Here is a 13,122-nt window from a genome sequence, read left to right as displayed (position 1 = left end):
GCAGGCTGCAAAGTCAAATATATATATATATATATATATATATATATATATATATATATATATATATATATATATATAATATATATATATATAGAGAGAGAGAGAGAGAGAGAGAGAGAGACAGACAGACAGACAGACAGACAGACAGACAGACAGACAGAGACAGAGAGCTAATGGTGTAGACGTGTTCATTTCAGAATATATGGATGTGTGTGAAACACACCAAATAAAAATTTGTTGCCAGGCACCGGTGGTCACGCCTGTCATCCCAGCCACTCCGGAGGCTGAGATCTAGAGGATCACAGTTCAAAGCCAGCCTGGGCAGGAAAATCCATGAAACTCTGATCTCCAAGGAACCACCAGAAAACCAGAAGTGGTGCTGTGGCTCAAGTGGTAGAGCACCAGCCTTGAGCTGAAGAGCTCAGGGACAGCGCCCAGGCCCTGAGTTCAAGTCCCACGACCAACAAAAAGAGAAAAATGCGTTCTCATTAGATAAATATGAAATTTAAAAACTAGGTATAGAAAAGTCAAAGTTGGAAGACGGGTGTTGGGTGTGATTTCCTTCAGGTATCCGGAAAATGAATGCGTTTTTAAGAATTTACTGGAGAGCTATGAGGGAATCGTGTAAATCAGGGAACACGGGCGGACAGGGACAGGCAAACACTTCCAAAGCGTCATTAGACGCAGCCCTGCATAGAACTGTCTATTAAATCTGCACAGGTCCTGGGTCGGTGGGCGGGGGGGGGGGGGGCAAAATGTGGCCCCAAAATGCCAGGAAAGTGAGCTCAGAACACAAAGAACTTCGCAGCCCAGGGACCAGGGTCAGGGTCTGATTTCTCAGCCCTTTTTCCGCCTCCTGGATGTGATTTTCATAGCACAGCTGGTACTTGTAGTGTTCTTTTTTCTTTCTTTCTTTCTTTTTGTGCTGGGCCTAGAGCTTGAACTCAGGGCCTGGGCGCTGTCCCTGAGCTCTTTCATTCAAGGCTGGTGCTCTACCACGTGAGCCACAGTGCCACTTCTGGTTTTCCGGTGGTTCCTTGGAGATCAGAGTCTCACGGACTTTCCTGCCCAGGCTGGCTTTGAACTGTGATCCTCTAGATCTCAGCCTCCTGAGCAGCTGGGATGACAGGCGGGAGCCACCAGCTCCCGGCTGGAGAGACTCTTATCTCCAATGAACTATCAAAAAAATTAGCTGGAGGCAGAGCCGTGGTTCAAGTGGTAAAGCGCCAGCCGTGAGCAAAAAGGCTCAGAGATAGCAGCTTGAGTTCAAAGTAACAACAACAACAACAACAATAATAATAATAATGAATGTCTCTGTTCTTCTTGGTGTATCATCCTTGTTTTCTGACAATGAGCCTGGGGCCCGAGGAATGGTTTTATTCATCCAGTACACATTCACCACGTGTTCCCACCTGCCAGGCAGTGGATAGAAGGTTCCAGAACTGTACAGATATGCTGGGAGTGACTAGTGCTGTGTAAGAGGTTTTCCATAGCCCCTGCCATGTTCCCCTGCATACAGCGGTTTCCACAGCTCCGGTGGAAGCGAATCAAAGGCCCTGTGGCTGGTGGAGGGGTAAGAAGAAGGTTCCAGAAACGTCCCGTCCCGCCGTGGGGTGACCGTGATTCTTGTTCCATGCAGGTCACTGGTTCCCCGCCACGCTGAACGCTGGCCATCTCGAATGCTTCTTCTTCTCTCTGGCCGCCCTGACGCTGTTGAGCCTTCTGGGCTTCTGGAATCTTCCACCAAGGTAAAGAAAGTGGGGGGGGGCGGCGGGGAGGGAAATGGCTGGGTAGCGTCCACCTGGGGAGCCCCCTGAGACCAGACCAGAGCCCCAGAGGGCCACCATCGGGCAAACTGGCGTGTTCTAGAAACTTCTCCGCTGAGTCCAAGCAAGAAATGGCATTCGAGGCCTTGCTGTGTTGTTTAGGAAGAAAAGTGTGTTTTATTCAATTCTAAACTATTATAAAACAAGGAGACACACACACGCACACAGACACATGCACAGACACGCACACACGCACGCACACACACACACACTCACACAGACACGCACACATGCGCACACATGCGCACACATGCACGCACACACACAGACACATGCAGACACACACACACACAGACACAGACACACACACGCACGCACACACACACAGAGACATACACACACAGACACATGCACAGACACACACGCACACAGACATGCACACACACACATGCATACACACACATGCACAGCCACACATGCGCACACACACAGACACACACACGCACACACAGAGACACACACTCACGCACACACACGTGCACACACACGCACACACCGCCACCACCCCGGCAGTGTGTCTAGAATCAGAAATCACGCCGGATGATGAGAGGTGCTGGGCTGGGCGCCGGTGCTCACGCCTGTCATCCCAGCTACTCAGGAGACGTCTGTGTCTGTGTCTGTCGGTCTGTCTGCATTTGTCTCTCTCTATCTCTGTGTCTCCATCTCCCTGTCTGTCTGTCTCTCTGTCTGTCTCTCCATCTCTTTCTCTGTCCATCTTTCTATGTCTGTTTCTGTCTGTGTGTGTGTGTGTGTGTGTGTGCCCCTGTCTGTCTGTCTGTAGCTCTGTCTTTCAGCCTCCATCTCTGTCAATCTCTGTCTGTCTCTGTCTCTGTCTGTCTCCATGTCTCTGTCTGTCTCTGTCTCTTTCTCTGTGTGTGTCTCAGTATGTATCTGTCTGTGGTCTGTCTCTCTCTCTCTCTCTGTCTCTGTCTCCATGTCCTTGTCTGTCTCTGTCTCTTTCTCTGTGTGTGTCTGTCTGTCTGTCTGTCTCTCTGTGTCTGTCTCTGTCTCTCTCTGTGTCTCTCTCCCTCTGTCCCTGTCTGTCTGTGTCTCTGTGTGTGTCTGTCTGTCTGCCTGCCTCTGTCTGTCTGTCTGTCTGTCTGTCTCTGTCTCTGTCTCTGTCTTTGACAGCCTGGAGAGAGCAAGCGATTCCTGGGTCTGCTGTGGGTCCCAGGAAAGCCCTCTCCCTCCCTCCCCTCCCTCCCTCCCTCCCTTCCTGCCCCCTCCCTCTTGACTCCCTCCCTCCCTCCCCTCTCTTCCTCCCCCCTCCCTCCTTTCCTCCCCCCTCCCTCCCTCCCTCCTTCCCCCCTCCCTCTCGACTCCCTCCCTTCCTCCCCCTCCCTCCCTCCCTTCCTGCCCCCCTCCCTCTCGACTCCCTCCCTCCCTCCCTTCCTCCCCCCTCCCTCTCGACTCCCTCCCTCTCTCCCTCCTTCCCTCCCTCCCTCCCTCCCTTCCTCCCCCCTCCCTCCCTCCCTCCCCCCCCTCCCTCTCGACTCCCTCCCTCCCTCCCCCCCTCCCCCCCTCCCTCCCTCCCTCCTTTCAGGCCTTGTCTCCGACACCACCCCCTCGCCACGGGCGGAGGTCATCTGGAAGAAACTCTTCTCCTCCAAGAAACGTCTCTGAGGCGTTACTGCGGCCTGCGGGGGCCGCGCCCCCCCCCTCCTCCTCGGGGAGTCGGCCGTGTGAGGCCGTGTGAGGCCGTGGGAGGCCGTGGGAGGGGGTGGGAGGCCGTGGGAGGGGGTGGGAGGCGGTGGGAGGCGGGTGGGAGGCCGTGGGAGGCGGTGGGAGAGGGTGGAGGCCGTGGGAGGGGTGGGAGGGGGTGGGAGGCCGTGGGAGGGGATGGAAGGGGGTAGGAGGCCGTGGGAGGGGATGGAAGGGGGTGGGAGGGGGTGGGAGGGGGTGGGAGGGGGTGGGGGAGGGGGTGGAGGCCGTGGGAGGGGGTGGGAGGCCGTGGGAGGCCGTGGGAGGGGTGGGAGGCCGTGGGAGGGGGTGGGAGGGGGTGGGAGGCCGTGGGAGGCCGTGGGAGGGGGTGGGAGGGGGTGGGAGGCCGTGGAGGGGGTGGGAGGCCGTGGGAGGGGGTGGGAGGCCGTGGGAGGGGGTGGGGAGGCCGTGGGAGGCCGTGGGAGGGGGGTGGGAGGCCGTGGGAGGGGGTGGGGAGGGGGTGGGAGGCCGTGGGAGGCCGTGGGAGGGGGTGGGAGGCCGTGGGAGGGGGTGGGAGGGGGGTGGGAGGCCGTGGGAGGCCGTGGGAGGGGGGGTGGGAGGCCGTGGGAGGGGGGTGGGAGGGGGTGGGAGGGCCGTGGGAGGCCGTGGGAGGCCGTGGGAGGGGGTGGGAGGCCGTGGGAGGGGGTGGGAGGCGGTGGGAGGCGGTGGGAGGCCGTGGGAGGCGGTGGGAGAGGGTGGGAGGGCCGTGGGAGGGGGTGGGAGGGGGGGGGGGTGGGAGGCCGTGGGAGGGGGATGGAAGGGGGTAGGAGGCCGTGGGAGGGGATGGAAGGGGGTGGGAGGGGGTGGGAGAGGGGGTGGAGGGGGGTGGGAGGGGGTGGGAGGCCGTGGGAGGGGGGTGGGAGGCCGTGGGAGGGCCGTGGGAGGGGGTGGGAGGCCGTGGGAGGGGGGTGGAGGGGGTGGGAGGCCGTGGGAGGCCGTGGGAGGGGGGGTGGGAGGGGGGTGGGAGGCCGTGGGAGGGGGGTGGGAGGCCGTGGGAGGGGGTGGGAGGCCGTGGGAGGGGGGTGGGGAGGCCGTGGGAGGCCGTGGGAGGGGGTGGGAGGCCGTGGGAGGGGGTGGAGGGGGTGGGAGGGCCGTGGGAGGCCGTGGGAGGGGGTGGGAGGCCGTGGGAGGGGGGTGGGAGGGGCCGTGGGAGGGGGCGTGGGAGGGCCGTGGGAGGCCGTGTGGGAGGGGGTGGGAGGGGGTGGGGAGGGGGTGGGGAGGGGGTGGGAGGCGGTGGGAGGCCGTGGGAGGGGGTCTCCACTCCCGCCTCGCTCCTTCCACTGATGCGCAGGATGCGAGGTCCCCACCCCAGCCCCTGCGTGTCCCCCACAGACGGCTTTCGTGAACTACTACTACACGCTGGCAGAAGGCCGCTCGCGTGCGCCCCAGCCTTGAAGAGAGACCGGGTCTGGGTCTGGGTCTGGGTCTGGGGTGATGGCGCTGTGACCAGGACAGGGCCGTTCCCTGCACACCCAGTGACATGTTTCCCCCATCACCAGCACGCACAGGGCTCACCCATAAAAGGCCTGGGGTGATTTCTTGTACAACGTCTTGTGTGATTTTCTTTTCGTCCACTTAGTCCGCCCTGACTGCAGGCCTGTGACTCAGTTTACCACAGCCCCCCCCCCCTCCCCGTGTCTGCTTCCAGTCTAGCCGGCCTTAATCTCACACCAGGGAGCCATGACCCGATGAAGGAGATTTTTCTCAGGGTTCAAAAGCGCCTGCTGAAATGGAAGCGAGAGAATAGCCACATAATGGAGAAGTTGGGACAGACAGACAGACAGACAGACAGAGGCCACAGGTAGTAACCGCCTAAAGCTCAACACAAATCTACAACCAGGCTGGATTCCACCCTGAGCTCTTTCACTCAAGGCTGGTGCTCTACCACCTGAGCCACAGCTCCACATCCAGTTTTCTGGTGTTCATGGGAGATCAGAGTCTCACAGACTTTCCTGCGGGCTGGCCTCAAACCTCGATCCTCAGATCTCAGCCTCCTGAGTAGCTGGGATGACAGGCGTGAGCCATGGTCAACATATATATATATATATGATATGTGTGCGTGTGTGTGTGTGTGTGTGTGTGTGTGTGTGTGTACACACAATGGAATTTTACTCACCCATGGGAAAGGATGATACTGTACCCTTTGAAATGGAAAGCCCTGGAAAAGTAAAAAATTACATGAAGCCAAGCAACTCAGGGCCCGAGAAGCAAAGGAGACCCATTTTCCCTGCTCCACGGAGGCCGGATGTAGCTGATACACTTATAAGCAAGCTCGTGGGGCATGTGCAGATGTAGTCACTGATATACGGTGGATGCAAAGAAGAACTCGGAGTGTCTCAAATGCCCTGGGAGGAACATGGTGGCTTCGATCCTCCCGATTCCCAGCACCCTGAGCCTCTACCCAGGACGGCTGATCCGCACCTCCTTGTGAAAACCGAAACGAGAAGAAAGTCTCAGGGCGGTGTGGAACATTCCAGCCGCAGAAAGGAACACAGCACCATTCTCTGCAGCTGTGAGTAAGCAGAGCTCAGGCAGCTCCCGATTTTTATTTTATTTTTTATCTTTGGATTGATTATCAAAAACAATTTTTTTTTTTAATTACAAGAGTCATTCCTGGCTCCCCGCCTGCCATCCCAGCCACCTGGAGGCTGAGGTCTGAGGATCCAGGTTCAAAGCCAGCCTGGGCAGGAAAGTCCGTGGGACTGTGATCTCCAAGGAACCACCAGAAAACCAGAAGTGGTGGCGTGGCTCATGTGGTAGAGCGCCAGCCTGGAGTGAAAGAGCTCAGGGACAGCGCCCAGGCCCTGAGTTCAAGTCCTACAACCTTCACCGGCTAGTCTCTATTCAATGCCTAACTTCGAACCCACCAAACCCACGCGGACAAGAACTCAGGAATCCCGAGTGTGTGTATGCGTGTGTGTGTGTGTGTGTGTGTGTGTGTGTGTGTATTTCTGATCAGCCGTTTAGAGACATTGAGGTATAAAAGCCACGTCAGCCCCTCCTTCTGCGGACGAATGTGAAGCGAGGATCTAGCAGTTAGGCTGAGGGTGAATAGCCCCCCCCCAGGGCCACTTCCTCTGTGGGAGCTGGGGCCAAGAGGGCTTCTGGGTTCCAGCCCAGCAGGGCAGAATGGAATGAGAGCAAATCAGGCCTCATTTGGGCCTCCGGTGGATCTTGGCAGAGGGGGAAATGGGCTCAGTTTCCCTCTGATGCGTTTCCAGCTACAACTCCACAGAGAGGAATGCATTTCTTTTACACACACACACACACACACACACACACACACACACACACACACACACACACACAGAGCCTTTCCTCCCCAGAATTAACTGAGCACTACATAGCGCTGGGCTACTCGCAGGAGGCTCCCTGTCCAAGTCGGGGGTGTTATTTTTATTTTATATCTATTTTATATTTATGTATTTATTTTGTCGGCACCCTCAGTGGTGCTGTGGCTCAAGTGGTGGAGCACCAAACTTGAGAAGCTCAGGGACGGCACCCAGGCCCTGAGTTCAAGACCCAGCACTGGCACCAAAACAAGTAAATATATATACATATATATATATATATATATATATATATATATATGTAAGACTGGTATACACATTAATAATAACTAACGTAATAACAAAATAATAATAATGACAACCATACCAGCAATATAACACTGTAACAATAACAATATAACCTATATTAATGATCCTATTGTGTATAGTCACCATAACAACATATTCATAACAATATGTAATAACAATATTCCACTAATAATAGCAACAATAACCATATCCTAATAACAATATAATACATTATATTAGTGACAACAATATTACATCTATTAGTAATAACAATATATTAATAATAATATATTAACAATAACCATAGCAATATCTTAATAACAGTGTATATAATACAATATACTATATATTAATAATAATATAATTAATAATAGCAATAGAATAACCCAAGCAATAGAATTAATAGCAATAATAATACAATCACTATCATATTATTACAATTAGGGAATGAAGGGATAGTAGGGGAGCAGCTGAGGAGAGGGTAACAATGCTGGACAAGAAATGTGCTCGGGGCTGGGAAGGTGGCTCAGTGGTAGAGCGCTTGCCTTGCATGCTCGAGGCCCTGGGTTCGATTCCTCAGCACCACATAAGCAAAAAGAAAAAGCCAGAAGTGGCACTGTGGCTCAAGTGGTAAAGAGCTAGCCTTGAGCTGAAGAGCTGAGGGACAGTGCCCAGGCCCAGAGTTCAGGCCCCATGACCGACCAAAAAAAAAAGAAATGTGCTCATTACCTTATTCATGTCCTGTCGCCCCTCCAAACAGCATCTTGACAATCAAATAACATTAAAAATCTAAAGGTTATAAACAGGATACAAATAAAAAGTTATTGTTACAATTATACTCACATAATTCATAATATAATAACATCTATATCTATCTGTATAAATCATCCTGGTCTAAGCCTAAATCCAAGACTCTGGCTCTCTGCGCAGGGATTAATTCCCTGCTTAGCAACACAAGTAATAACAAACAGATTGACATTCGCCCGGTTCGGTTTGCTGGGGGCGGCCCCTTCCGTGTGTCCCCCTTGGAGTCCGTCCTGCTGTTGGGGGGGGGAGCTGAGCTTGGGGTCCCCCTGCCAGTTTTGCAGGAGGGCCTGGCCTCGCTTCAGAAGCCCACCTTCTAGAAAGCAGGAGAAGCGGGGTTTGCTGGCATTCGAGGATGCGTGGGGCCACCCAGTGGCCGGCCAGGCCACAGCAGCTGAATTGTATTTATTTCCTTTAAAAACAAATTGGTGCCGGTCCCGGGGCTCGAACTCGCGGCCCGGGCGCTGCCCTGAGCTGCTTTTACGCACAGGTGACTCCCTCCTGGACATCTGGTCAGTGGCCGCAGGCCCCCACACTGCCCCCCACGAGCGGAAAATAAAACCCACCTTGTTCACGGGGCTTCTGGGGTTAAAGGAAGCCCTACCTCTGCTGGGCACAGGGAAAATGGGAGAGGGTGAGCGTTCAACAGGCCGGGCACCGATGCTCACACCTGTCATCCCAGCGACTCGGAGGCTGAGAGCTGAGGATCACGGTTCAAGGCCAGCCCGGGACAGGAAAATCCTGTGAGACTCTGATCTCCAAAGAACCACCAGAAAACCAGAAGTGGCGCTGTGGCTCACGTGGTAGAGCGCCAGCCTTGCGCTGAAGAGCTGAGGGACAGTGCCCGGGCCCTGAGTTCAAGACCCAGGACTGGCACAAAAAAAAAAACAACCAGGAAAACCAAATGGTGGGTGCTCACCTGTTGCTCTGGGGACATCAACAACGCAAGTGTCACCAGCCCTGCGTCAGAAGATGCGCATTGGTGGGAAGCCATGGCTTGGTGGGCCTACTTCCCACTTGGAGTCGGAGCTTGAATCTGCATTCATTACAGAAGAGTGAGGTCATCATTAAATGAAAACATCTTCAGCACGCAGAGCTCCACACACACGCACACACAGCAGGGGCTTTTACGGGATTAAAGCGCAAACCAGAGTGGACAGAGCTGGGGCTTGAGATGCAGCCGGAGTCATAATAATAACGGCTCCAAAGGCCGAGCCGCAGTCGCGGTGGCTGCTTTCTCCAGATCCCGAAAAGGAAGCAAGAACTTCCCGTCAGACCTGGCATCATTGTCCAAAAGCAAAACAATACATGCATACATGCATCATACATACACATGTACATACACACTGTATACATGCATGCAGGTATACATACATGTGTACGTATACGCACACATACATATGTGCATGTATGCATACGTACATGCATGCATACATGTGTATATGCGTGCATACATACATGTGTACATATGTGCACACATACGTGTGTGCATGTATGCATACGTACATGCATACATACATGTGTATATGCATGCGTGCATACATGCATACATATGTAGCACTGCATTTGCAGAAGAGACGGGGCGGGGAGTTGGGGGGGGTCGGGGAGAAAATATCATCAATGATCCCATCAATGGCTAATAACGCCTTCACATATTTGCGATGTGTTCCTAAAGGCGCTGAGAATTAAACTGTCAGAATGTCCAGGGGTGACATTAAATGTGGTGCTTGAAATTTAGCCATTGATTCCCTAATAATAATAATAATAATAATAATATAATGTCTCCTCCAAGCTGGCTTCTGTAAACATGGCTCTCAGATTCTCTCGCTGCATAATTAATCTTCCTATTTCTAAATCACTCTGGAGGAAGGAAAGTACTCTAGTACCTCTGGTTTAAAAAAAATTATTCTGGACACTGTACTTCTGCAATTCATGTCATCTGCTGTTCCAAAAAGTTGCTACATCTGTGAGCTTCTTGGCCACCTGCTGGGAATACTTCCTAAATTAAATAAAATAAAAGGTGACAAATTGTCAGGCGCCGGTGGCTCCCGCCTGTCATCCCAGCTACTCAGGAGGCTGAGATCTGAGGATCATGGTTCAAAGCCAGCCCGGGCAGGAAAGTCTGTGACACTCTGATCTCCAATGAACCACCAGAAAACCAGAGGTGGAGCTGTGGCTCAAGGGGTAGAGCACCAGCCTTGAGTGAAAGAGCTCAGGGACAGCACCCAGGCCCTGAGTTCAAGTCCCACCCCCCTACACCACACACACACACACACACACACACAGAGTCTTTGAGCTTTGTTTTGCTCAAGGCTGGCGCTCTACCACTTGAACCACAGCTCCACTTCCAGTTTTCTGGCGGTTCCTTAGAGATCAGAGTCTCACAGACTTTCCTGCCCAGGCTGGCTTCGAACCTCGATTCTCAGATCTCAGCGTCCGGAGCAGCTGGGATGACAGGCGGGAGCCACCGGTGCCGGCTCACTGGCTATTTATAATTAAGAGAGACAGGAGGGGAAATGGGTGGATCATGCCATCCGCCGCTTCTTTCCCTGCAGAGATCAGCCTCAATTTTGTTATTCGCCCAATGTGTGCTGAGCTCTAGGTCCAAAGGTGGGCGACAGCCCCAAACTACATTCCTACCTACCATACCTCAGTTTACCCCTTCGGAAACAGCAGCCCGCTGGCTTCTGCTCAGTCACAATGAACTGCACCTGTGGAATAATCTCTCTCTCTCTCTCTCTCTCTCTCTCTCTCTCTCTCTCTCTCTCTCTCTCTCTCTCTCTCTCTCTCTCTCTCTCTCTCTCTCTCTCTCTCTCTCCTCTCCCTTTCCTCTCTCCTTACAATCTTAAGAACTGATCATCTCTTCAAACAGGAAAAAGTGTAACCTTGCAGAAATCAGAGCTCAGGACACACCTGGACAAGTTCTCCTTTCTTCTGTCCCCCCCTCCGCCCCCCTCACCCCCCCTCAACATTGTTCATACAGAAAGCCGGAACTGCTCCCAAGATTTGGCAAGATGGAGCTCCTCTCCGGTCTCCAAACTCGTCCAACAGATAAGATACACCAGGAAGGCAAATGGCCCGCCGTTCCCCACGTCCCGGGGATACCAAACAGGAAATCACTTCTGTGTGAATTATGCCTTTCTTCCCTGGCTTTGGATCTTGGGCTGTTGGTGTCCAAGTGTGAGCAGGTGAGCAAGGGATCCCCTGGAAAGAATCCATTCTCGGCAGAACCCTGCGCTTTGTCTCTACACGGGGGGTTGGATCGGATGAAAAGAGGAAGCAGGTGTGTTTGGCGTGTAATTTGGGCTCCATGAAATGTGTGAAGAAAGAGAGGCAGGAGAGAAGGGGCAAGATATGGAAGGGAAGGAGGGAGGGAAGGAGGGAGGGAGGGAAGGCAAGACTGCTTCACGATTTATTCCGTAGAAGAAAATGTGTCTTCTACCTAATCCTTTTCCTGTCCTGTTTGCACAGCAGATGTGGTTGCCTGTTTTTTTTTTTTGGGGGGTCCGGTCGTGGGGCCTGAACTCTGGGCCTGGGCGCTGTCCCTCAGCTCTTCAGCTCAAGGCTAGCACTCTACCACTTGAGCCACAGCGCCACTTCCGGCTTTTTTCTTTTTGCTTATGTGGTGCTGAGGAATCAAACCCAGGGCCTCAGGCATGCAAGGCAAGCGCTCTACCACTGAGCCACCTGCCCAGCCCCGTGGTTGCCTGTTTGCCAGTGTGTTTTCTGTTTTCCTTCTTCATCAAAAAGTAAAGATCTTAAAAGGAACAAACATGCCAGCCTTCCTCACAGCAACGAAATAGGATTTTTGCCTGAACCCCAGGAAATGTCAAGGTGTTTTAGTATAAGAATGCATTGGATGGGTGGATGGATGGATGATTGGATGGATGGGTGGGTGGGTGGGTGGATGGATAGGTGAATGGGTTGGTTGATAGATGGATGGATGAGTTGATTGATGGATGGATGGATGGATGGGTGGATGAATGGATAGGTGGGTGGGTGGGTGGATGGATGGATGGGTTGGTTGATGGATGGATGAATGGACAGATGGATGGATGAGTTGGTTGATGGATGGATGGATGGATAGGTTGGTAGATGGATGGATGGATGGATGGATTGGTGGATGGATGGATGGATGGATGGATAGGTAGATAGATGGATGATGGATGGATGGATGAGTTGGTTGATGGGTGGATGGATGGATGGGTTGGTTGATGGATGGATAGATGGGTGGATGGATGAATGGATGGGTTAGTTGATGAATAGAGCAAGAACATTTTCTCACCATTCCCATTCACCCCTCCAATGTACCAACCCCCTTCTAGAACAGTCGGAGAGCCCACCTTCAGTCTCTCCTGCCCATCAGGAATCAATCACTACAAATGAAAGAAAACATAGAAGTTGAACTTGCCCTGGGGTCCAGGCTGGAAGTCGGTGGTCCTCGGTGTTCGCTGCCCGCCATCTTGCTGTCCGCCATCTTGCTCACCTGCTTCTCCGTGTAGCCCTCTGGCTTCCCATGCATCCACATTTCCCTTGGCGTTCCTCCAACATCTCCAGAAGCTCTCCCGTGTCTCCTTGGCCTTTGGAATCCCTCCTGCTGCCACCGGACATGCCACATTACCGTCTGCCCTGCGAGACATCCACGTTTGGCTTCAACACCAACTGCCTTCATCTCCTCCTACAAAAGCCTTCCTCCTCCCTCCCAGGGCGACACCTGGCTCTTCATCTTCTATGGCGCAGGCCGGATCAGAAGAGGCAGCTTCGCCCCTAAGAGCAGGAGCCGAGGGCGGACGGTGCGACGATTGTCCCCACATTACAAATGAATAGTAAAAAGGGTGTAAGAGAAGAAAAGGCAAAGCCAGGCGCCGATGGCTCCCGCCTGTCACCCCAGCGACTCAGGAGGCTGAGACCTGAGGATCGTGGTTCGAAGCCAGCCTGGGCAGGAAAGTCCGTGAGACTCGGATCTGTAAATAACTCCCAAAAAGCTGGAACTGGAGGGAAGGAAGGAAGGAAGGAAGGAAGGAAGGAAGGAAGGAAGGAAGGAAGGAAGGAAGGAAGGAAGGGAGGGAGGGAGGGAGGGAGGGAGGGAGGGAGGGAGGGAGGGAGGGAGGGAGGGAAGGAAGGAAGGGAGGGAAGGAGGAAGGAAGGAAGGGAGGGAGGGAGGGAAGGAAGGAAGGGAGGGAAGGAGGAAGGGAGGGAGGGAGGGAGGGAGG

The 13,122-nt window shown here is 53.6% G+C and overlaps 1 protein-coding gene and 1 long non-coding RNA gene across 2 annotated transcripts in view; one reads left to right on the top strand and one right to left on the bottom strand.

Annotated features, from left to right (window-relative positions):
- Window positions 1-1,752, top strand: part of Slc15a5 (solute carrier family 15 member 5) — a 17,394-nt gene extending 15,642 nt beyond the window's left edge. The window contains exon 9 of the mRNA XM_070011650.1: window positions 1,640-1,752. Within this exon, the coding sequence (XP_069867751.1) occupies window positions 1,640-1,752 (113 nt within the window). The remainder of the gene's footprint in view (window positions 1-1,639) is intronic.
- A 6,074-nt stretch (window positions 1,753-7,826) lies between these two features.
- LOC138819977 (uncharacterized) lies at window positions 7,827-12,711 on the bottom strand. The gene is made up of 3 exons (XR_011369713.1): window positions 12,321-12,711; window positions 8,829-8,945; window positions 7,827-7,868 (listed from the first exon to the last, which is right to left on the bottom strand). It is a non-coding gene; the product is annotated as an uncharacterized lncRNA (long non-coding RNA).
- Window positions 12,712-13,122: the final 411 nt, after the last annotated feature.

Source organism: Dipodomys merriami, unplaced genomic scaffold (genome assembly GCF_024711535.1).
Source record: "Dipodomys merriami isolate MVZ:Mamm:240054 unplaced genomic scaffold, mDipMer1.0.p SCAF_84, whole genome shotgun sequence".
NCBI classification, from domain to species: Eukaryota; Metazoa; Chordata; class Mammalia; order Rodentia; family Heteromyidae; genus Dipodomys; species Dipodomys merriami.
The sequence above is the reverse complement of the archived record's forward strand: the minus strand, read 5'-3'. Positions and strand labels throughout refer to the sequence as shown.